The sequence below is a fragment of the Crinia signifera genome, chromosome 8, assembly GCF_055691185.1.
Source record: "Crinia signifera chromosome 8, ASM5569118v1, whole genome shotgun sequence".
Lineage (NCBI taxonomy): Eukaryota > Metazoa > Chordata > Amphibia > Anura > Myobatrachidae > Crinia > Crinia signifera.
The window spans coordinates 71206806-71232565 of record NC_139224.1 but is presented as its reverse complement, the minus strand read 5'-3'; the positions used below and the strand labels follow the sequence as shown (position 1 = coordinate 71232565).

Below are 25760 nucleotides of genomic sequence, written 5' to 3'. Positions count from 1 at the left end.
TTCTCCCGAGTATGGCAATGCCTCATATGTGACCAAAAAATACCAGTTGGGTGCATGGCAGGACTCAGAAGGGAAGGAGTGATTTTTGGTGGTGGAATGTTGGTGGGTGCTATGTCGCATTAGCAAGACCCCCAAAGCACCAATACAGTGGAACCCCCCACAAGTGACCCCATTTTGCAAACTACACCTCTCAGGGAATTCATCTAGGGGTATAGTGTACATTTCAAACCCCCAGGGGTTTCACCAATTTTGATACAACTGGGCAGTGAAAATGAAAAATTACATTTTTTTACACAAAAATGCAGTTCTGGCTCAAAATATTTCATTTTCAGAAGGTATGAAGGAGAAAAAGCACCCCAAAATCTGTGCCCCAATTTCTCCCGAGTACGGCAATGCCTCACATGTGACCAAAAAATACCATTTGGGTGCATGGCAGGACTCAGAAGGGAAGGAGTGATTTTTGGATTTTGCAGCTCAGATTCTGGTGGAATTTTGGTGGGTGCTATGTCGCATTAGCAAGACCCCCCAAGCACCAATACAGTGGAACCCCCCCACAAGTGACCCCATTTTGCAAACTACACCCCTCAGGGAATTCATCTAGGGGTATAGTGTACATTTCAAACCCCCAGGGGTTTCACCAATTTTGATACAACTGGGCTGTGCAAATGCAAAATTACATTTTTTACACAAAAATGCAGTTCTGGCTCAAAATTTTTCATTTTCACAAGGAATGAAGGAGACAAAGCACCCCAAAATCTGTGCCCCAATTTCTCCCGAGTACGGCAATGCCTCACATGTGACCAAAAAATACCATTTGGGTGCATGGCAGGACTCAGAAAGGAAGGAGTGATTTTTGGATTTTGCAGCTCAGATTCTGGTGGAATGTTGGTGGGTGCTATGTCGCATTAGCAAGACCCCCCAAGCACCAATACAGTGGAACCCCCCCACAAGTGACCCCATTTTGCAAACTACACCCCTCAGGGAATTCATCTAGGGGTATAGTGTACATTTCAAACCCCCAGGGGTTTCACCAATTTTGATACAACTGGGCAGTGAAAATGAAAAATTACATTTTTTTACACAAAAATGCAGTTCTGGCTCAAAATTTTTCATTTTCATAAGGTATGAAGGAGAAAAAGCACCCCAAAATCTGTGCCCCAATTTCTCCCGAGTATGGCAATGCCTCATATGTGACCAAAAAATACCAGTTGGGTGCATGGCAGGACTCAGAAGGGAAGGAGTGATTTTTGGTGGTGGAATGTTGGTGGGTGCTATGTCGCATTAGCAAGACCCCCAAAGCACCAATACAGTGGAACCCCCCCACAAGTGACCCCATTTTGCAAACTACACCCCTCAGGGAATTCATCTAGGGGTATAGTGTACATTTCAAACCCCCAGGGGTTTCACCAATTTTGATACAACTGGGCAGTGAAAATGAAAAATTAAATTTTTTTACACAAAAATGCAGTTCTGGCTCAAAATTTTTCATTTTCAGAAGGTATGAAGGAGAAAAAGCACCCCAAAATCTGTGCCCCAATTTCTCCCGAGTACGGCAATGCCTCATGTGTGACCAAAAAGTGGCAGGACTCAGAAGGGAAGGAGTGATATTTGGATTTTGCAGCACAAATTCTGGTGGAATGTTGGTGGGTGCTATGTCGCATTAGCAAGACCCCCAAAGCACCAATACAGTGGAACCACCCCACAAGTGGCCCCATTTTGCAAACTACACCCCTCAGGGAATTCATCTAGGGGTATAGTGTACATTTCAAACCCCCAGGGGTTTCACCAATTTTGATACAACTGGGCAGTGAAAATGAAAAATTACATTTTTTTACACAAAAATGCAGTTCTGGCTCAAAATTTTTCATTTTCATAAGGTATGAAGGAGAAAAAGCACCCCAAAATCTGTGCCCCAATTTCTCCCGAGTATGGCAATGCCTCATATGTGACCAAAAAATACCAGTTGGGTGCATGGCAGGACTCAGAAGGGAAGGAGTGATTTTTGGTGGTGGAATGTTGGTGGGTGCTATGTCACATTAGCAAGACCCCCCAAGCACCAATACAGTGGAACCCCCCCACAAGTGACCCCATTTTGCAAACTACACCCTCAGGGAATTCATCTAGGGGTATAGTGTACATTTCAAACCCCCAGGGGTTTCACCAATTTTGATACAACTGGGCAGTGAAAATGAAAAATTACATTTTTTTACACAAAAATGCAGTTCTGGCTCAAAATTTTTCATTTTCAGAAGGTATGAAGGAGAAAAAGCACCCCAAAATCTGTGCCCCAATTTCTCCCGAGTACGGCAATGCCTCACATGTGACCAAAAAATACCAGTTGGGTGCATGGCAGGACTCAGAAGGGAAGGAGTGATTTTTGGATTTTGCGGCTCAGATTCTGGTGGAATGAATGGTGGGTGCTATGTGGCATTAGCAAGACCCCCGAAGCACGGTGAAATTATGAACCTAATAATCCATAGATGTGTGGTATAATTTAAAACACTCCTTTATACATAGGCCGGGTTTGTCGGGGCAAGTGTCACACTGGAAAATAGTTTGCTTTCTTATTCCCTTTTTTATAGCAAACTTTGCACCTTTTTTGTGTCCTGCCCTTTTTTCCAGTGGAGGGGATTTCATCAGGAAAATGCTGCCCTGGTACAATACGGGGGCCAGTACTAGAAGTACTGGGGCCCTCTGCCTGCTGGTTCCCAAATATTAGGCCCTTTATGACTTCCTCTTGAAAGTGCATAAATGTCCCCCTCTGGCCGGTAGAACGGAATAGCACGTAAGCGTTATACAGTGCCATCTGGATGATATACACGGCCAGCTTCTTGTACCAGATTTTTGTTTTCCGCAGGGCACTGTACGGCTTCAGTACCTGATCTGAAAGATCCACTCCGCCCATGTACCTATTGTAATCCAGGATACAATTAGGTTTTGAGGTGTGGGTACTGGTACCTCGTACAGGGACGGAGGTGGTACTGTCTCCGTGAATTGTTGTCAGTATAAGGACATCCCTCTTGTCCTTATATTTGACCAACAACATATTTTCGGTGCATATTCCCCTGCTTTCACCCCTTCTCATTACTTGGGCAATGTGCGTTTTTGGGAGGCCTCTTTGGTTCTTGCGCACAGTACCGCAAGCTGCTGTACCTCTTGAACCAAGGGCCTTAAACAGGGGGATGCTAGTGTAAAAGTTATCCACATAGAGGTGATAACCTTTATCCAGGAAGGGGTGCACTAAATCCCAGACAATTTTTCCACTAACACCTACGAGGGAGAGGGGGCATTCTGGCGGTTCAATTCTTGAATCCTTCCCTTCATATACCCTAAACCTGTGAGTGTACCCTGAGGTGCTTTCACACAGCTTATACATTTTTATGCCATACCTTGCCCTCTTACTGGGAAGGTACTGGCGGAATTTAACCCTTCCTTTAAAATGTATAAGGGACTCGTCTATGCAAATGAATTTATCTGGGATGTACATCTCTTCAAATTTGGCACTGAAATGATCAATGACCGGCCTGACTTTGAATAGCCGGTCAAAGGTGGGATCATCTCTGGGTGGGCACTGTGCATTATCGTTGTAATGCAAAAATTTAAGGATCGTCTCAAATCGAGCCCGGGGCATGGCCATACGGTAAAATGGGGTGCTGTACAGAACATCTGTACTCCAATATTGCCTAATTTCTGGCTTTTTTACTATGCCCATATGAAACACCAGACCCCAAAACGTCATCATCTCTACTGCATCTACAGGGGTCCACCTAGCAAATGATGACGTGGGGTTTTGAGCAATAAACTGCTGGGCATATAAATTAGTTTGGTCCACCATTAAATTTATAAAATCATCAGAGAAAAATAATTTGAAAAAGTCAATTTCTCTGAGACCTGTGGAATCAAATTGGATTCCTGGCATGGCCAAAAACTCAGGAACCTGGGGCTCAAAATTGTCTGGTGGTGGGGTCCATACGAGATCAATTATTGGGGGGGGGGTCTCAGCTGCTCTACGGGGGCGTCTTTGAGGGGGTCCCTCATCACCAGAGGAGGAAGAGGAGCTTAAGACGAATCCTTCAAATTCCCCGCTTGCCTTACTGGCTGTGTCAGAGTCAGAGGCAAGCATGGCATATGCCTCCTCCACTGAATACATTCTTCTGGATGACTGGGATGACATTTGGGATGACATTTGGGATGCCATTTTTATTTTTGTGTTACTGGTAGTGAAATGTTTCAACACGTGTATAGTGTAGGGGGGGGTACAAACTTTATTTCAACCCGGGGGGTATGTAGTGTGTAGTGTGTATGTAGTGCAGAAAAAAAAAATACTTTATACAAAAAAAAAAATTGAAGGGGTTAAAAAAAAAAAATTGAAGGGGTTAAAAAAAAAAAAAAGGTCCTGCGCCAAAAATTTAGCACAGATGTTGGTCAGTAACGTCCGTCACTGAACAGCGCTCAAAGGCAACAGGAATTTGATCAAAAAAAAAAAAAAAATAGATCAACCCTGTGCCGAAAAAGCTGATCAGTGATGTACGTCACTGATCAGCGCACAGTGGCCACAGGACACCCACAAAATCACAGTGTGTGTAAAAAAAAAAATAAAAAAAAGACCCCACAGCACCCACAAAAAAAAAAAAGGTGATCAGTGATGCGACACTGATTACCAGTGAGGGGCAGCAGGTGCACAACCTTTGGTGCAACTGACAGTGCAACTGGCAGCAACTGACAGGTATATATATAAAAAAAAAAAACCTCTGCACCCCCAAAAAGTTGCTGATCACCTCAGATATAGTGATCAGCACAAAAGGCGGGGGCAGCAGACACAAAATTTAGCACTCTCTATCACTCTCTGTCACTATCTCTCTCTATCTCTCTATCTCTCACTATCTATCACTCTATGACACTGCAGCAGCAGCACTGACAGTTATATATATGAAAAATAACCCCTGCACCCCCAAAAAGTTGCTGGGGGTGCACAAAAGGGGGGCAGCAGACACAAAATATAGCAGTCTCTATCACTCTCTGTCACTATCTCTCTCTATCTCTCTATCTCTCACTATCTATCACTCTATGACACTGCAGCAGCAGCACTGACAGGTATATATATATATAAAAAAAAACCTGCGCCCCCAAAAAGTTGCTGATCAGTTAATTTATACTGATCAGCACAAAAGGGGGGGCAGCAGTCAGTTATATAAAAAATATATTCTAGATTCTTGGAGACACAAACTCCGATGTATTCCAGACTACACTTTGACCTTTGTGGAAGGACGGACTCTAGATGGAACGGGTACTTCAGGGTGTAAGGAGCCGTACTGCCACTACGGATATCCTTTCTACCCTTACAACTTCCCCTGGTGTCGACAACTATCCACTGTGGTCTCCGGGTCAGCACTTTTTGGGTCGGGAAGCTGCACTGCCACTGCGGTGATTCACTGTCCCTTTAAGGCTCCCCTGTAGATGTATCACGTGTAGTAACTCTGGATGGGTACTTTTTAGGGTGATAAGACCTTTCTGCCACTCAGGTCAAATCCCCTTACTATTTCCCCAAATAGGTCACCTGTATCCGGCTGACACAGGAGTGGAGAGCCGCACTGCCACTGCGGCTTTTTCTCCTATCGGTGTCTCTCCGTGCAGGTTCCCGTCTTAAGGGTGCCCGGCTTGATGTTAGATAGCCGCGGTTCACCCCTCCGTCTATCACTGCCTGCACTCGCAGTTTTTAGACGGGCACACAGCTCCAAGATGTCATAGGAACACTGTGTGATTAACACCGGACGGCTTCAGTCTATCCGTGTCTGGGATCTCTCCTTCTCCTCACAAGCGGTATCCTCCAGCTGCTCACCAACGCGTTTCTACCAAATCAGGTCTTTGTCAAGGTGCAGCTGGAGGACGCAGCTCCTAATTATTTATACGTCTCCAAGGATCTCTAGCATACCTGTTCCAGGTTACTTTTACCCATGTTCCTGGGTTTTCTTAAAGGTATACATCCACCTATTTACATTTAAAGTTATACATACATAAAAATAAATTGTGAAAAATCTTTTTCACAGAATTGATACAGATGTTTAAATTTTTTTTTCCTAAAACAAAAAATATTCAGTAGCGGCTTATGATACATGCAAAATTATAAACATCACAGGCAAGATAGTCGATTTATAAGATCTACAGGAACCACTTTATCTCGAATTCCCCGTTTAACCCTTTGGGGCTCAAAGTTTCCAGTTCATAAATCCAGCGCATTTCAGCACATGCTAAGTCACCTTTCTTATCATCTTTCCTCCAATTCCCTTTCACATGATCTATGATTTTAAAGCTGTTTATGTGATTCACTGAGCACTGATGTTCTGCTTTGAAATGCGCTGACATATTATGAGTCTCCAGTCCCTTTTTTATGTTGTTTAAATGTTCCCGCATTCTAATTTTAAACTGTCGGCTCGTTCTCCCGACATATTGCTTGCCGCACGAGCACTAAATTAGATATATAACATTTTGGCTGTTACATGTTAAAAAATGTTCAATTTTATACTCATTGCCTGTGACATTTGATTTAAAATTCTCTATTTTGCTGTTCCCCAAACTTTTACATTGCTTGCACCCCATACACATTCCACAACGGAAAAAACCCTTTGTTTTAATTCTGTGGACTTTGGGGCTGCAGCACTTTTTACCACCCAATTTTTTATGTTTGGGGCTCTCTTGTATATAACTTCAGCTTTATCAGGTATCATATCCTTTAAAATTGGGTCTGCCGTCAGCAGCCCCCAATGTTTATTTAAAACTTTTTCTATTCTTTTATAGTCGCTATCGTATGCAGTTATAAAAGCTAAATGTCCCTTCTTTGTTCTATTTTTCTTTTTATTTACCAAAAGAGTGTCCCTTTCTATTTCATTCACATTTCCTAAGACATTTTCCAAGAAAGAATCTTCATAGCCCTTTTCTAAAAACTGGTCTTTCAGCTCCATTGCCTGCACCTTATAAACATCTTCTTTGTACAATTTCTCATTATTCTACGGAATTGACTCCCTGGGACTCCTTGCAACCACTGTGGGTGGTGGTTGCTATCCTTCTTAATAAAGGAGTTACTGTCCGTGGGCTTATTACTGGAGTTACTGTCCGTGGGTTTTTGTAACAATCTTAGCATCCTCTACATAAATTGTCAGGTCCAAAAAATTAATTTCTATTTCATTTGTTTCAAAATTTAACACAATACCCAGATTGTTATTATTTAATTCATTTTTAAAGACCTCCAAAGTCTCCTTCCCTCCTCTCCACACCATAATGACGTCATCTATATATCTATGATATAGGACGAGCTCCGCCCCAGCTTACGCCATATGCATGACTCCTCCCACATTTCCATGAACATATTAGCGTAGCTGGGGGCGAATTTCGTCCCCATCACCGTCCCGGCGCACTGTAGGTAATAGGCATTATCGAAAAAGAAATAATTGTTTTCTAGTATGAACTTTATCCCCTCCAAAAGAAAGGCTTTTAAGTTAGACTCCATTTTCTCCCGAGTGAGGATCTTTTCTATGGCGGTTATGCCACCTCTATGTTGTATAATTGTGTAAAGGGAGGAGACATCTGCGGACACCAGTATGTCACCCTCTTGCCATATTATAGGCTTCAATTTAGATATGCCCTCCCTTTACACACTATCGGTTGCAAATGGAAATCTATCATTTCTGACAAATTCGATGTTATGGAGCCTACTCCAGCTACTATGGGTCTTAGGGGTGGATTATCTTAATTCTTGTGGATTTTTGGTAATCCATATATTACCGGCAGAACTGGATCTTCTACAAGCAAAAAATATTTTTCTTTATCTGACAAAACCCCTTTTTCATGATATTTATGTACCAAAACATATAACCTTTTCTTAATATCCTCTATGGGATTCTTTTTCAACAGTTTGTATGTTTGCTCATCTTTTAACAGAGATTTTAATTTATTTGTGTAGTCTGGGGTGTCCATCACGACCCCCCCCCCCCCTTTATCAGTGGGTTTGATCGTGATGGACTCATTTTGTTTCAAACCCTCCAAAGCTTCTTTCTCAGACTTCACAATATTCTTTTTAATGTATCTTTTCTTTTTACACATAATTCTCTCTGCACATTTTACACCTGCCCCCCTGCAGTGCACATGGTTTTGTCCATCTAAGAAGGATTTTGTCAGAAAGAGTGAACTAGAATAAGGCCCTAATTCCTTTATTCCCTCTACTGATCCCGATCCCTCCGCCCAATCTACCATTGTTGTTATTTGGCAGGCTATGTAATACAGTCTGAGATCAGGGAGCGATAAACCCCCATCCCCTCTCTCCCTCATTAAGGTTTGAAGGCTAATTTTTGGGCGTGAGTTGTTCCATACAAATGAGGAAATCATGCCATTAACCTTCCTAAAAAAGCTTTTCGGTATGTAGCAGGGGGATTGTTGTAGAACGTACCAAAATTTGGGAAGTATTATCATTTTTAGCAGATTAACTCTGCCCGTTGTTGTTAATGGTAGCTTACTCCATTGTTTTGTTTTTGCCGCTAAGTATACTACTAGGGGATCCAGGTTAAGTTTGGCAAAGTCATTAGAATCTGGGGAGAACCATATTCCCAAATATTTGAATGTCTTTACTATTTTGAGGGGTAAGGCTAGCTGGTGTCTCGCCAAGGAACCCGGTCCTATCGGGAGAATGCTGGATTTCCCCCAGTTGACCCGGAAACCTGAGTAAGCCCCATACTCCTCGATGATTTTTAGTACTGTAGGAACAGTGTTCTGACCCTCATTACACGTATGGAGTGTGTAACTATTCAGACAGCTTAACCAAGCCCATCTTCTCTTAATGCACAATGAAACTTCTGGAACTTTAAACTTTTATTGATACAGACTGAAAAGATTGTCCATATAATGTAGCTGTAATTATCCAGGGTGCATCAATGTACATGTAAAAGAGATCATGGGTACACAATATATATGTTCTTCCTGTTATTGTGTGTATTATTATGTGTGTGTGTGATAAGAAGATATAAGCCTGTAGGGGTAAGCAGACCTGTAGTAAAACAGCTTCTCAGCATCTCATCCTAGATTAACTGAAGCAGTAAGTAAAAATGGAGGATTTCACCCTTTGACCTGTCACATGGCAAAAGGCAGCTAGGCATGGGCAAATGAACATAGATCTATAGTACATAGAATAAAGTAGACTTAAGCAGTAGAGTGCAGAACATTACCTAATCACATAAATCACTGACAAGATAATATGATCTCTAATAATGCTGTGGATACAGTACACTCCCCGTCTGATATCTGTAGATATCACTATTAAACTTATCACTATTAAACTTATGCAACACATAAGAAAACAGAAAAAAACGAATCACTGTAATACATGCATAACAATTACAGAAGATCCCGATGAGACATAAGAAGCACAGTCTCTGTAATTAGTCTGATGAATGTCTTAGCAGTTCCATCTTTAACTACTTTGACTGCTACTTTTCGGATCTTTCCATCTCCACTGGGAAAGGTTTTGACAATTAGTCCCATTGGCCACTCATTACGACTGACCTGCTTGTCTTTAAGTAGTACAAGGTCTTTTTCTTGCAAGTTAGTGCAATTTGATTGCCATTTACAACGATTCTGTAGTTAATCAGGTACTCACACTTCCAACGATTCCAAAAGGTATTGGCAAGACACTGCACCTGTTTCCATTGCCGTTTGTACAAGTCTTTATCAGTAAAGTTTCCAGATGGAATGAAAGACACGCCAGATTTTTGTGTAAAGAGTTCGGCTGGAGTCAAGATAACTGGCATCTCTGGATCGGTAGAAATTGTTACAAGAGGTCTTGCGTTGATGATAAGCTCTGCAATTTCTGCTGCAAGCACAGCCCCACACAGTTCAAGTCTCGGCATAGTGTGTTGCAGTTGTGGTGCTAACTTAGCTTTGCCTAGAATGAATCCAACCTGACAATTTCCCATTGGCTCTGTCACCTTTAGGTAAGCAACTGCAGCTATGGCATTTGTTGAAGCATCTGAGAAGATACAAATGTCCTTGTGTTTTGCTGCAATAAGTGATACAGTAGTGTAGCAACTAGGAACTTGGATTTGTTCTATAAAAAGTAAGGAGTCCTTCCACATTTCCCATTCTTGTTTCCTTTCTAAAGGTAGTGGTGCATCCCAGTTTTGTGAATCTCCAGATATCTCCCTTAACAACAATTTCCCATGTATTGTTACAGGCGCTACAAACCCAAGTGGATCATAGAGACGGTTGACTGTTGACAGGATACCTCTTCGGGTATATGGTCTTTCTTCTGTTGACACTTGGAATGAAGAGGTGTCTGTCTTTATGTCCCAACTTATTCCTAGACTGCGCTGCATTGGAGGGGTGTCAACACCTAGATGCAAGTTCTTTAAGTCCTTTGCATAATCTTCCAAGTTGAATGCTTTCATAACTCGGGTACTGTTCGAAACTATTTTATGAAGTCTCAAATTAGCGACACTCAACATTGCTTGAGCTCTTTTGAGTAGATGTATAGCTTCATCTTTGGTAGGCAGGGATTTAAGACCATCATTCACATAAAAGTCTCCCTCAATGAATTGCCTTGTAACAAAGCAATAAAACATCTGCTGGATATCTGCTGTTATAGCAACACGTTCTTTACGGAAGTGGATTAACACTCCCAGGAGGTTATTTGTAAGATCTGGTCCAGAGAGGAGAACATTGTTCAATGAAGTACCTTGAAATGTAGCGCTTGAGTCAAATACCACTATTATCTGACCTGGCTTTCCTGTATGGTACACTCCGAAGATTGGTAGATACCAACATTGTTCGCCTTTGAGGAGTGGAGGAGCTTGTTCTGCATGGCCGTTGTCAAATATGTTTTTCATAAAGGCTATAAAATGTTCTTTCAATTCTGAATTATTTTCCAAGTTACGCTTCAGTGAGTTGAATCTTGCGAGAACTTGTTCCTTATTGTTGGTTGTCTGGAATACTGTATCACCAAGGCCTTCACCATCCCCTTTGCGTGCAGTAAGCTCTCTGTCAGTATGATTCCCTTGACCTTGTTGAGCTGTTCTGGGGAAACTCTCTTTTAAAAAGTAGTGTTTAGGGCATGGTTCCAATAGAGATACACGACCATTTTTAAGCACATTAGTTTTAAAGACATTGATGTTGTTTGGTCTGCGCTCCTTGTTGATGCAAACGCCACCCACTATCACCCATCCTAGGTCAAGTCTTTGTGCATAGGGTGCATTATTAGGGCCGTTGCGATGCTGACGGACTTTGTGTACCCTCAGTATATCTCTTCCAAGCAGAAGAAGAATTTGTGCAGAATCATCCATTGGTGGGATTTGATCAGCAATACCTCTCAAGTGTGGGTGATGACGTGCAATGTCAGGTGTAGGGATTTCACTCCTGTCATTTGGCAATTGATCACACTCAGTCAGTGTAGGAAGTGGAAGTTTTAGGCTTCCATCCACAGACTCTATTATGTAACCATTTGCGGTTCTTCCTAATGCTTCTTTTGTCCCAGCACATGTGCTTAGTGTGTATGGAGTGGGATTCTCACTTATGTTGAATAGGTCAAAGAACGCTGACTCCGCTAAGGATCTATTGCTTTGATCATCCAAAATGGCGTACATTCTGATGGATGTTTCCGCATGTCCTTTGAGGTACACCTTGACCAGGCATATTTTTGAACAGGATCAATTGTTATTCCCTTCTTTGCACACCTCAGTACATGCAGATGTGACTAAAGTTTCCATGTTTTGTCCCTCCTTCTCCCCGCCGTTCTTTGACACAGGGCTGAGAGTATTGGCAGAATTTGGGTTAGGGGTGTCTGGGTGTAAAGCTGTTACATGTTTCTCACTGTTACACTCCCAACATTTAATTGCAGCTGTACAGTCTCTAGAGAGGTGATTTGTAGAAGAGCAGCATCGGAAACAGATCCCAAAGTCTCTAACTAAGATCTTTCTCTCTTCCAAAGGTTTTTCTCTGAAGGTACGACATTTCTTAAGAGGGTGTGGTTTCTTGTGTAGAGGGCATTGTCTATCTGGATCCTCTATATTTCTGCCTACTGTGTAAGGAGAAGCCGCCACTGTGTTCACCTCTGTCTTGTGTACTGAGATAGGTGTCCTGGAGTTATCGTACCTTTTTGTAGTTCTTTCACCTTTTGGATAACTTGGACTGTCAGCAGATTGAGAGTTAAAGGCAAAACTTGGGTCATTTTTTGTCTTTGCTAAACTTCGAATGAATTTTGAAAAGACAGAGAAGGGAGGAAAAGCCACTTGATTTTCTTCCTTGTACCTTGAGCCTTTGTAAGTCCATTTTTCTTGTATGCTATATGGAAGTTTCTCAACAATCGGTTTCACCCCTTGAGCAGTATCTAAATAGCTTAGTCCTGGTAAAAATGGATCAGATTTGTCTGACTCTAATTCTAGCAACAGGTCTCCTAATTCTCGCAATTTCTGGTTATCTGTGTTGGAGATTTTGGGAAAGTTTCTAGCTTTGTTAAGAAGGGCTTCTACAATGACTGCTGGGTTACCATAACATTCTTCAAGTCTTTCCCATACTAGTTTCAGTCCTATTGAGGGATTATTCACATTGACTGACCTTAGTGTTTTCACGTATTCTGAAGACCTGCTCCCTAGCCATTTTGCTAGAAAATCTAGTTCTTCACTTGCAGTGATGTTCAGGCCATTGACTAAGTTTTGAAAGCTGGCCCTCCACGATCTGTAGTTCTCTGGGCGGTCATCAAACTTTACAAGCCCTGTGCTAACTAGCTCACGGCGAACCATTAATTTAACAAAGTCTGACATTTCTGATTCAACAGCATGCGTATGATGTGGTGTATTTTGGATGTTGTGATTCAATGCATCACTCTGCCCAATCTGTCTGGTAGGTGGGGCGAACCTCTGTTGATCAGGTATTTGTAATCAATAAGTAGGTTTTTGTTCTTGAATGGAAAATGGCATACTGTTTTGCTGATTTATACTTGGTAAGTGATCCTGATGAGGTGCATTTGCTTGTGAAAGGCTATCTAAATCACTGTAATGGCTGCCAACTTGCCTGCCTGATTGTGCATTTAAACGTTCAGCATTTACAACTGGTTCTTCACTGGTATAATTTAGCACATATTCTCTGGTGCGTTTATCAGGGTCTTCTGAGAGAATTTGGCTACTTAGATCCTCTCTGCTGCCTTGTTCTATTGCTGCTTCAAGGGCCTCAGCCTGTGCAACAGCGGCCGCTGCTTCTTTCTCTTGACGCAGTGCATCTAAACTGGCTTCCAGGCGTGCTTTTTCTAATTTTAATGCAATCTCCATTTTTCCATAAGAGGCACGCGCTTTTATGGCAGCAGCACTCATTGTGGACATGCTGGAACGCAATGATCTTGATTTTTTTGAATGGTGGCTGGATGAACTGGAGCAGAGCCGGCCCTAGCCTAAATGATGCCCTAGGCAAGATTTTGACTGGTGCCCCCTAGCACCACCACTAGTTCCACCTCTGACCCTGCTCCCCTTTCCCAGCACCATCAACCCTCATCATAGCAGTCATCATTTTGGTGCTCCTACCTGCAATATTTTAAATAGAAACAGTGCACACATTCGGTGTGCAGCCCAAACTGGGGTGTGTTCTTGCTGGGAAGGGGCATGGCCACACAATAGTACCCCCAATTCAAATTATGCCACACAGTAGTGCAACTTTTATTGAAGTTATTAAAATATGTGGCATGCCTACATTCTGTGTGCGACTGTGGCTGTACCTGCATTACGGAATGCCATGTTACAGTGATTTCCATGAATACACTATTTCATATGCAGATACAGCCTCACTCACACACAGAATATAGGCATGCTGCATATCATTTTAATCAGCAGAAGCTGCTGGTGCCCCTAGGCATTCCAAATGCCCTAGGCAGTTGCCTAGTTTGCCTATGCCTAAGGCCGGCTCTGAACTGGAGTATTGTGAGCGAGCTTCTCTTAAGCGGTCTAATCTAGTTTCTGCCTCTGTTACTGCATTACATATGAGGTTGTCACAACCCTTATTAATGTCTCTCTGTATGTCACATTCCATCAAACTTTCTTCCACATTTATTTTGGTTAAAAAGGTGGAATATTTCTCTGACTGCAATTTTTAAGCTGCATAACTGGACCTGAGCTGATCTAAAGCAGTATGAAGTTGTTCCTGAATGCTGCTTGCAGAGGACAGATTAAGCATATCAGTTTCAGTTCTATCCCATGCTTTCTCTTGTCTTTCTTGGTATCCCTCTTTCTCACTGATGTATTTTTCCCTGGCCTTTTGAGACAGCTTAAGTGTACGTATAGGCTTAGTGTCATCTTGCTGGGACTGTGATGGGATTTCATCAGCTGCATTTGCTGCAGTTTCTGCATTAGAGTTATAGTCTGCCATGATGTGGCACTTGCAGCTTTGTGACTGTGATGATTATCAGGATATGTTATGTGCTGCACACACTTACTTGAGATCTGTATGAAGCTGACTGACACACACTCCTTAGATCCGATATCCACTGCACGTGACGATGAATCTGGAGCAAACTTGTGGCTGTATGGATGTAGTCACTGGATCGTAGATCTGTAAATTGTGAGATGGATGTTTCACCAGCCTGGCTGTGAGTCTGTAAGCTTGAGCCCGCAGAAAGGTTATCTTCTTACTGTTCTGACCCTCATTACACGTATGGAGTGTGTAACTATTCAGACAGCTTAACCAAGCCCATCTTCTCTTAATGCACAATGAAACTTCTGGAACTTTAAACTTTTATTGATACAGACTGAAAAGATTGTCCATATAATGTAGCTGTAATTATCCAGGGTGCATCAATGTACATGTAAAAGAGATCATGGGTACACAATATATATGTTCTTCCTGTTATTGTGTGTATTATTATGTGTGTGTGTGTGATAAGAAGATATATGCCTGTAGGGGTAAGCAGTGTTACGTTGCCCTGGCCTGGGCACCAGGGACTACACAGGTTCCAGACGGAGAGAGAACAGGGCGTGAGCCCACAGCCGGGACCGCCGGTTAGGACGGCCACAGCGGGTCCTACACTCTCTCTGTTGAGTCCCCGAGGCAGATGGCAAACCCCTGCGGAGCTAGGCTTCACCTGTGGCCGCCGCGTTCGAAGGAGCGAGTTAAGCCCGCTCCGACCCCGATGCAGCCAGGTCTTATGTGGGGACAAGGGGTAAGCGATCGCCACGAGGAGTCTCAAGAGGATAAGCTGACTAAAGGACCTGACTGGTAATGAGCCCCTGACTGCCGGCACCAGGCCAAGACGGGGAGTGCGACCAAGTCGCAGACACCAGAGGGTATAAGGGAGTCCCCAAAAACACTCCAAAGGGACCGTGACTCCCAAAGCAGGGATCAGGATGAATGGTGACACTCCTGCCTAACCAGAAGACTAGTGACAGACGGGGGCGAGGGAACAACTACCAAAAGACAGGGACTACAAGACAAAAGAGGATAACCAAGGATAAACCCACGGAGGGGTTAGGCCGCGGAGGGCTAGGGAACCGAAGAAGGAAAGGACCTGGGCTCCACTGGAGCACTTACGTGACCCACGGAAGATGGAAGCTGTGGGTCCACGGCAGGCTCACAGGCTGAGGGTGGTATACAGCAGAGGACACCAGGGAAGATGCAGGGACACAGGAATCCAACGGCAGACAGCAGCTGACAGGCTGGGAGACCCAGAGGACTGCAGTAAAGACTGACCACAAAGGATGCTGGGACCAAGGAACCAGGGGACCGGGGAGCGCAGCACACTGCAGAGGTGAGCAAAAGCTATAACCGGCGTCTGTGCCCAGCAGACGCCGGCTATTTATTTGAATTTCGCGCCGCCTGACTGACATCAGGCGCGCGCGTTGCTGGCTGCCGGGCGGAAGCTCGGGGACGTTGCCTAGCAACGCCCCGACGCTTAGCCTCAGAGCGAGGCTTGGGACGCTGCTCGGCAACGTCCCCCGCCGCGTCAGATGACGCTGCGTCTGCAGCGTCAGATGACGCTGTACTCGCCGTCCGTCCGGGTGCAGGGACACCCGGACGGCGTGCAACAAGCAGACCTGTAGTAAAACAGCTTCTCAGCATCTCATACTAGATTAACTGAAGCAGTAAGTAAAAATGGAGGATTTCACCCTTTGACCTGTCACATGGCAAAAGGCAGCTAGGCATGGGCAAATGAACATAGATCTATAGTACATAGAATAAAGTAGACTTAAGCAGTAGAGTGCAGAACATTACCTAATCACATAAATCACTGACAAGATAATATGATCTCTAATAATGCTGTGGATACAGTACAAACAGATTTATCTCCGTCTGATAAAAATATCAGCAGATCATCTGCATATAGTGCCGTTCTGTCCCTAAGCCTCCCCCTCTTGAAACCTTCTGTTCCCAGTTGGTCCCTTAGGATGCATGCGAGTGGCTCTATTGCTAGGGCAAATAAGGTCGGTGATAATGGGCAGCCTTGCCTTGTCCCTCTCTCAATAGGAAATGGTTGGGAAATACAGTTATTTATACCCATTCTAGCCGTAGGGGAAGAATATAATAGTTGCACCCACCTAATAAATCTGGGTCCTATCCCAAATGCCCTCATTACCTCCCAGAGGAAGTGCCACTCGACAGCGTCAAATGCCTTCACCGTGTCGAGTGACACCACCACCGGGGAGGGTTCGCTTTTGCGAGGAACTTGCAAGTGGGAATATAGTTGCCGCAGATTTATAGAGGTACTGTAGCTTTGCCTGGCATAAAGCTGGTCTGGTCTTCATGGACAATTTTGTCCAGATGACGATTTAACCTTATAGCCAAAATCTTGGCAGTGATTTTTGCCTCTACGGAGATCAATGAGATCGGCCTATAGGAGTCCAATATCATGGGATCTTTCTCTGTTTTTAATAGTACCACTACCTTTGTCTCCAGCATAGATTTTGGGAGCCTATTTTCCTCAAAACTGGTATTCAATGTTTCCAATAGCATAGGGGATATTATATCTACATATTTTTTATATATTTCCCCAGGTATGCCATCTAACCCTGGCGATTTGCCATTTGGGAGTGATTTGATCACCTCTTTTATTTCTTGTAAATTTATCGGAGCCTCCAGCTCCTCCACTCCGCTACTTTTCCCCAGTTGCTTACCGGGCTTCTCCTTTACTTGTTTTTATCAGTAGTCCCAGGTAAGGTTCTGCTCCCCCACTTGCTGCTGCGGCTGTCTTTCAGGCTGCTTCTTACTGCAGAGAGGGCCACCCCGCTCCAGATGCTCAGTCCTGGTACAGCTAAAGCTCCGTTCAGCGCTCCCCACTGCATTTCATAATATTTGTGGCTTTTATTTACTGTGCTTTCTGCTGCCCATCTGGGCACGGGGGCCGCGTCCACCCAGTGCCCGTCGGATGCTGCTGCGGCTCTCTGCTAGCCGCATCTCGTCGCCAGGAAGCCGCGTCACAGGAGGTCCGCGTCACCAGGGAGCCGTATCTCACTAGGCATCCCTATTCCACGCGGTCTTCAGCTTCCAGCCGCGTCTCGTCCCCGGGAAGCCGCGTCACAGGAAAGCCGTGTCACGAGGGAGCCACGTCTCACTGGGCGTCCCGACACCTTCCGTCTCTGGCTCCAGGGGACCTGGCCGCCTCTTTAACCCGCCACACAACCGCTGGTAAGCTTCTTCTCGGCCCTATTGCTTATGCCTCCGTCCTTTACAGGGGCAACGGAGAGAATCGATGCCGACAATCTGGTACAGCCCTCGGCCTTATCAGTCAGGGAGTCTCCATACACGGATGGAAGTCCAGGGAGCTCCTTTCACCACACTACTCCCGCGCTGCCGTGGCCACGCCCCCTCAAGTCCCCTTTTTATTCTTCTTATTGTTGTGAACAAATATTTTACGTCTAAACCTGTTTTTTTCTTTTTTCTCCCCCCCCCTAGTGCCTCTATGTGTTTTAATGTGTTTTGTGTCTATCTTCTCCGGTAATATTCCTTTTGATGTTGATAAGTACCTGTTCCTAAAAAATAATTAAAGTCTCTTCTTTTATTGTAAGTATTATTTCTCCCATAGTTGGGGTTCCCGCTCCTTACATAGTGTTCTTTTTCTCCGCCATACCTTCTATATGTCGTGTTTCTCTTTGGCCTTTGGGGATAATCCTCATACCCTCCTTCTAACGTTTCATATCTGTTGTGGGTGGGCAGTTGGTATCTCTCCCTTCTCTCACTCATGGGTTTATATCTCTCATCTTGGGGTCTCCTAGGTGTCATGGGTTCCCTCCTATGGGATTGATTCCTCTCTCTACTTTCTTCTGATGTTTCTTCATACCTAGATTTTTTGCTCTTTTTTACTTTTCTCCCTTTCCTCTTTTTGATGGTTTTAAAGATTTTTTCTTCCATGTCTTTTAGCTCTTCTACTGAAATTTCCTCTAGGATATTTTCTAAACTTTCTTCTAGAGCACTAGACTCCTCCTCTCCCTCCTGGTATTGAAATCCTTTTCTATCTTCTTCCTGGTCTCTATTGATTTTTTTCTGTTTTTTCTTTATTAGATCCTGTTCGTGTTTTTTTACTCTTTTAACTATTTTGTCCTCCATTTGTCTACAATCCTCCAATTCTCTATATGGGTGTACTAGACTTTTAAGTAATTTTACTTCCTTTTCAGCTATATGCAAACTTTCCTTCCTCTCCTCCACAATAATTTGCATTAGGGCTATTGAACAAGATTCTAAGATCTTACACCATTTCTGTTCAAATGCATCAGATCCAGTGTTGAAGGAGGGCAGTTTTTTTTAGTTTTAACCCTCTGGGTATTAACTTGTTGGCAATATACATTTCTAAAGTTGCCACCTCCCACCACAAACTGCTCTCCTTCATCAACCGTTTCTTTAATCTCTTCATAATCCCTTCAAGGTCATCATCTATATCATTATCTGTTGCATCAACAGTTTGAAACATAGTTTTCACAAGATCTTTACGCTCTTCTCTGAAATCAAACATATTAGAGCAACTTAAGTCCTTAGACAAAAAAGATTGATTCAAAAAGGACTTGAAAAAAGGAGATAGTCCAGCTGTTCTCAAGCGCTCATAATCCCTCTGCTACAGATACTATCAGAGGTGCTTCAATCTTTAGAGCACCCTATCATAAATGCAAGTGTCTCTAGGGAGTATAAGAGTATTTCTGCAGCGCTGGACAATACGTTTTTAGACTTACTGGAAGAAAGAAGTTTGCTCTCCAAATCCACAGTAAAAAATACAGTCAATTTATTGAATAAAAGTCAAATGAAAGAGGGGACAAGAAAGTCTCTCATAAAAATAGACACACAAAAAATAAAAATGTAACGTTCCTTGTATGGAGGAGTTTTTAAAGGTAGCTCACCAGATTCTTGGAGACACAAACTCCGATGTATTCCAGACTACACTTTGACCTTTGTGGAAGGACGGACTCTAGATGGAACGGGTACTTCAGGGTGTAAGGAGCCGTACTACCACTACGGTTATCCTTTCTACCCTTACAACTTCCCCTGGTGTCGACAACTATCCACTGTGGTCTCCGGGTCAGCACTTTTTGGGTCGGGAAGCCGCACTGCCACTGCGGTGATTCACTGTCCCTTTAAGGCTCCCCTGTAGATGTATCACGTGTAGTAACTCTGGATGGGTACTTTCAGGGTGATAAGACCTTTCTGCTACTCAGGTCAAATCCCCTTACTATTTCCCCAAATAGGTCACCTGTATCCAGCTGACACAGGAGTGGAGAGCCGCACTGCCACTGCGGCTTTTTCTCCTATCGGTGCAGGTTCCCGTATTAAGGGTGCCCGGCTTGATGTTAGATAGCCGCGGTTCACCCCTCCGTCTATCACTGCCTGCGCTCGCAATTTAGATCTCAAACATGGACAGGACTTTTTGGCTTTTAGTATAGCATGATACCTTTATACTTGTTGTGTCCAGGGACCACTGTACTGATCAGTCGATAGGGCACCAGCACAATCACCGATGGTGTAACTGCAGAGGGCAATAGCGTAGAAAGTACACAGCAGCTGCTGTGTAGATGGACAGACCGCAGTGTGAGACCAGCTCACTCGCAGCTGGGGGCGGACACCCGTTTGTGAGGCAGTCTTATGCCGCTGTTTGTAGAACCCTCGTCTCACCAAATCATTGTAGATAAGGACTTGGCTGTGCGGGCAAACTGTATGTCGGATGTGATAATGGCTTGTTTAAATTCCGGCTCCCGGCAATCTGTAGCCACAGTGTTCCGTACCCACTACCAACCAAGGGTCATAAGGATATTTGCAGGAGGTCTCATGACGCGTTTCTCCGTCGATTAGTATGACGGTTTCTTCAGAAGTGACCTCAGATAGCAAAGGACGTGTTTAAAAAGGGTTAACTGCCAATCAAAATAATACATCAATTAGGACACCTGTTACTCATAATTAGTATTACAACCAACATAGTAATCATGCTAAAAAAAGGTCAATTTTAAGGCTCCTTAATATAATTATATACAGCAGTAACAACGACATCATTGTCATTTCTTCAATATAGATACTTAGAACCAGGATTACTGTAGGTCCTGAATGTTCAGAGCCTCAGGTGGCGCAGCGCATAGAGAGCGTATGGCTCAAACCAGAAAGTAATGTGTTCAAACACCAGTGCATACATATATACTCTTTATACATAGGGGGATTCATTAATATTATTTTTATTTATATTTTTGATTTTATTGACATGTTTATGTCAATAAAATCAAAAAATATAAATAAAAATAATATTAAGGAATCCCCCTATGTATAAAGAGTATATACAGTATGTATGGGAAAACCCCCATGCCGGACCATGATTGGCTGGTAGGCGGGCCTAAGTCCCAGTCTGGGGGCGGAGCCCCAGATGTAAACAGAACACCGGACCGTGGGAAGAGTGCTGCAGGGCTCCCGGAGAAGCGCTAAAGACGGCTGGTGAGTATGTTTTCTCTCCACAGGTACCCCAGTGGATTCTACTGGAGAAGGGGACCAATGCTTCGTGGCAAAATAGGTGAGTATTGGATGAATGGGCCCCGAATGTACTAAAGTTTTAAGGTCAGTGTGTGTCGATTTATTTAACTATTTGTGCTACTGTGGGACTACAAGTCCCAGCGGGCCCTTTATTGCCGCACATGCTGGGACTTGTGGTTCTCCAAGTGGTGCAGGCTTGCTGGGACTCGTTGTTCCACAGCAGTATACAATAGTTTTTCTTTCTTTATACACCATTTATCAGCTCGATGCCCACCGTCCAGGGGCATTGAGGACAGCCCTGGGCTTCAGCATGGGCAGGTATGTTCTGGAGGGGGACCCCTTCTTTGGGGGGGTCCCCACTCCCCCAGGACCCCTGCCCATGCTGACCGGTCAGGGGGTGAATGCTTTGGCCGGGGGGACTTCTTGTATAAAAAGTCCACCCCCCCCCTGGCTGTGGCATTACCCTGCTGGCTGGTTGGGCCCAGTGCTAGTTCTTGAAATACGGGTGACCCCTAGTCATTTTGTCCCCCCGTATTTTGGGAACCAGGACCGGCCCTTGAGCCTGGTGCTGGTTTTGTAAAATCAAGGGAACCCCAACATGTTTGTCCCTGTGATTTTATGAAACCAGGACCGGTTCTTTGAGCCCGGGGCTGGTTATGCTCAGGAGGGGGAACCCCACACCGGGTTTTTTTTTTTACCCTTTTTTTGGACAGAACCATGCACAGATTACAATGATCTGTGCATGGTTCTGTCAAATTCGCCAGCCAGAACCTGGTCTAATTTTTGGGCGATGTTTGGTAATGTTTACCAAAAATCGCACCGATTACATGTACGATTTAGATGCTTTGCAATGGGAAAACACCTGGATGCGAATTGAAGTGTGACTACAAATCGACACTTCAAAATGTGCGATTTCACAGCAAAAAGTTTGCATTTTTACCTGCAAATCGCACCCTATTACATGTGCAATTTTTGGAAAACGCGCAATTTCGGCCGTTTTTTACCAAAAATCGCACATGTCTAAAAAATCGCCCCCTATTACGTTTTGCCCTAAGTGTAAGATGAAAACTTGACATTATAACAGTTTATGTTTGGATTCATTGGGGTCAATAGACGGATACAGATAAATTTCCTTGGTACTGTACTTGTGTATTATCATGGCGCCCGGCTACGCTACGTTTTCAACGTAGGCTAAGATACATTGTCAGCGTATGATAATACTGAATGGAGCAGGGTGGTGTGGTTTATACTTACCTTCCTCCAGCCTGGGCATTGTGTCGATCCCCACTGACTCCCCACGATCCACGGTGACTCCCCAGCAGTCCCCCTGCTCTGGCACTTGCAGCAGACGCTGTACGTAATTCAGCGTAGTGCCGTTGATGGCGCATCACATGGTTTCCCTGCTCCCCAAGCGGCACTACGCTAATTGCATACAGCATCCATGGCGAGTGCCGGAGCAGGGGGACTGAATGCGACTGCCGGGGAGTCACCGTGAATCGCAGGGAGTCAGTGGGGATCGACGCGGTGCCCGGGGCGGAGGAGGGTAAGTATAGACCAGCCATTTTACTACCACTATCCACTTCATACCCCCACTATCCACGTCGGCGACCCGGAAGCGTGGCGAGCGGATACGCGCCCCCCTCGCGGGGCTCGCTGTGCTCTCCATGCTTCGGGCTCACCACACTTTATAAAATCAACTCCACGCCAACGTGGATACTGGGGGTATGATGTGGATAGTGGGGATATTAAGCAAGGTGTATTTTTAGGGCTCCAGAGCAACTTACGTAGTTTACGTAGCCAGTATAGTGCTGTATTGGTATTCACAATACACCACTATGCAAACTACGTAATGGGCACCCTGATAATACACAAGTACCATTTCCTTTTAGTGTTTAAGACTACCAGGTCCTCCTAGACAACTAAAAGTTACTTTAAAAACTTTTCCATCTTCACTGCAAAATTAATGAACGTTATCCCTCCTATCGTACCACTTTGCATATGCTGACTGAATGTTGATGCGGTTTACCACACACACTCCACACTGCTTCTCTTGCCATATCCAAGGTACATTGCTCGGGTCCTAGTTTTTCAAACTGCCATCCTGTCTGTGAATGCAGTGCCAGGTGTTTGTGCCACCCACTTGTGTCCCTTTCCTGATCTTTTATTGTTTGTCCTCCATTGGCTTCAATACAAGACAGTCTTAGCAGCACCCCATGACTTATATTTCAGACTTATCAGCACCCCTGGACTATACAGCAGACAGAGCAACTCTTTTTTTTGCGGGGGCCCAAATAAACCAATTATTTCAGCCAGTTATGACAGACCCTGTTGCTGAAATGGTTTGTTAAACTGTGCATGTCCTGTTAATGTAGGACAATTTCATCTTGCACCTCTTTTTTTGGTGGGAGTCCAAACCAACCATTTATTTCAGTTGTGGTAGACCCTGTTGCTGAAATGATTGGTTTGTTAAACTGTGCATGTCCTGTTAATACAACATAAGTGTGGGAGGGAGGACCCAAGGACAATTGCACCTATTTTCATTGCATTTATGTGCTCTTTAGAGAATTTTTTGGCACAGCTTTTAAACTGCCATCATGTCTGCCACTGCAGTGCCACTCCTAGATTGGCCACATGTTTGTGCCGCCCACTTGTGTCACTTAGCATAGTCATCCAGCTATGTCAGTGCAAACTTTTGGCCTAAAAACAACATTGTGAGGTGTAAGGTATTCAGGATAGACTGGAAATTAGTGAAATATAATGTTATTGAGGTTAATAATAGGGTAGAAGCAAAAAAAAAAAAAAAAAATCAGCGATTTTAGTGATTTTTTTTTACTAAAAAAATACAGATCCAAAACACGAAAATGGTGCTGTTCTGGAACAGATCCAGATCCAAAACACTGCCAGAGATACAGATCAAAAATACGTTTCACAAAACACGAAAAGTGGCCATTCCACATCCCTACTTTATTTGTGATACACATTTGTAGATGATTTCTGAAGTTTTGCATAATTTGGCAGGTCATTTCTGGAGAAGGTCATTAGTAATTTTCAGTGTACAACTACCACTTAACAAGAAAATAGAAGTTTGTATTCTCCTAACTTTCACTGCAATTTCACCAATTTCAGATAATTATTCCAGAAAATATTTACAAAGCATTGAGCCTGAATAAACATCAAATCATGCAAATTGGTTTTAATTAATTTATTAACATATGTTCACAGAAGGGTGTAATATTATATAGTTGTTAACCATATTTATAAAATTACAGTATTTTTTTTTTTTAAACACTAGGGAATCCATTCCCAGTTCTTTCTCACACTGCTCTTCCAGGAAACAGCATACAATCTTGAGTACAGCTGGATAAGATCTACATAAATGTTCATTTCTTATCATCTGACCAAACTACTTCGTAGTCTTTGTATGCTTTTTCCAGTTTCTCAGCTGTAATGGAGTGATCTGCTTTGCCATATCCCTGTAAACAAAACAACTGTTAAATATTGGTAGAGGTAGAGAAAAATAGCAAAATCTTAAAAAATGTAAAAGAACATTCATTGGATGTGTCAAAAGAATGGCATAAAGGGACTTCTGTCTATAAATAAAATGAAGAAACTTCCTATTTACCAACCAGGTTAGGAGCTGTGAAAAACATGCAAAATAAGAAAAAAAATACTTTTTGAGTTTAATTTATAATGAGGCATTCCTCCTAACACAATACAGAAACTTGAACCAGTACCAGTAGTCCTTGGCATTTTACAGTAGTTACTGTTTAGGGCGGTATTCAATGAGGCTGATTCGCCATGTTTTTATGGCGATTTTGTGCTGTAAGGCGAATTTTTGACTAAAACGGTGAATCACCCTATTCAATGACCAGATAGCGAATACATTTCAAGGTTTTTTTCGCCATGATTCACCGAGTAGCAATCGCTATCTTTTTATGGTGAAGTGGAATGTGAACTTTTAAAATAAAGTGTTTTGTTTTTTACATTTGGTGTAAAAAAATCAGGAATTTTATTCTGAGGAGGGGCATGCTATTTTTATTCATGTGCTGTAAGCACATGAATATATATTTAATTAAAACATTTTTTGGTACTTCTTTACTTTCACGGCGCCAGCATGGTGCCGTGCTACTTCCGCCTTCTACTCTCGCCACAAACTATGTAAAATAAAGGAAGTTAACGCCATGCCAACATGGATAGTTCATACCTCCACTATCCATGTTGGCATGGAGTTGATTTTAAATAGTGTGGCGAGCGTAGCGAGCCACCGAGCCCGAAGCGTGGGTGAGCGAAGCGAGCCCCGCAAGGGGACTCTGACACGCGGCGCCATGCTGGCGCCGTGAAAGTAAAGAAGTACCAAAATTTTTTTTACACAGACCAGCCAGCAGGGGGCCGGAGCCGAGCCGCTCATTAGATATTCATATATTCACTGCACCCGATCATTACATATGCATGATCCGGTGTAGTGAATATACCCGGTCCCCTGCTGGCACCCCCGGGGGGCAGCCTGTGCTGCCTGGCACCCGGGGAGCCCACCTCCCCCCCACAAACGTTCTGGGGCAGGCAGGGAGACTTCCATCTCCCTGCCTGCCGCCGTCCTCGGGCTCCCTGCGGCATTGCCGCAGGAGTTAAAATTCGCCAGTCAGGGGCAGCGAGCCCCTGACTCGTTGAATACTGGAGCCGGCGAGGCTCCGGAACGCAGCGAGCAGTGGCGAATGTGCAGCGAATCCTAAACAGGATTCGCTGCACATCGCCAAAAATAGGATTTTAATAGGATTTTAATACCTACCAGTAAATCCTTTTCTCGGAGTTCTTAT

At 43.8% G+C, this 25760-nt stretch overlaps 1 protein-coding gene across 1 annotated transcript in view; it reads right to left on the bottom strand.

Annotated features, from left to right (window-relative positions):
• Positions 1-24133: 24133 nt before the first annotated feature.
• Positions 24134-25760, bottom strand: part of LOC146026204 (14 kDa phosphohistidine phosphatase-like) — a 29305-nt gene continuing 27678 nt past the window's right edge. The window contains exon 4 of the mRNA XM_083156665.1: positions 24134-24419. Within this exon, the coding sequence (XP_083012791.1) occupies positions 24327-24419 (93 nt within the window). The 3' untranslated portion in view covers positions 24134-24326. The remainder of the gene's footprint in view (positions 24420-25760) is intronic.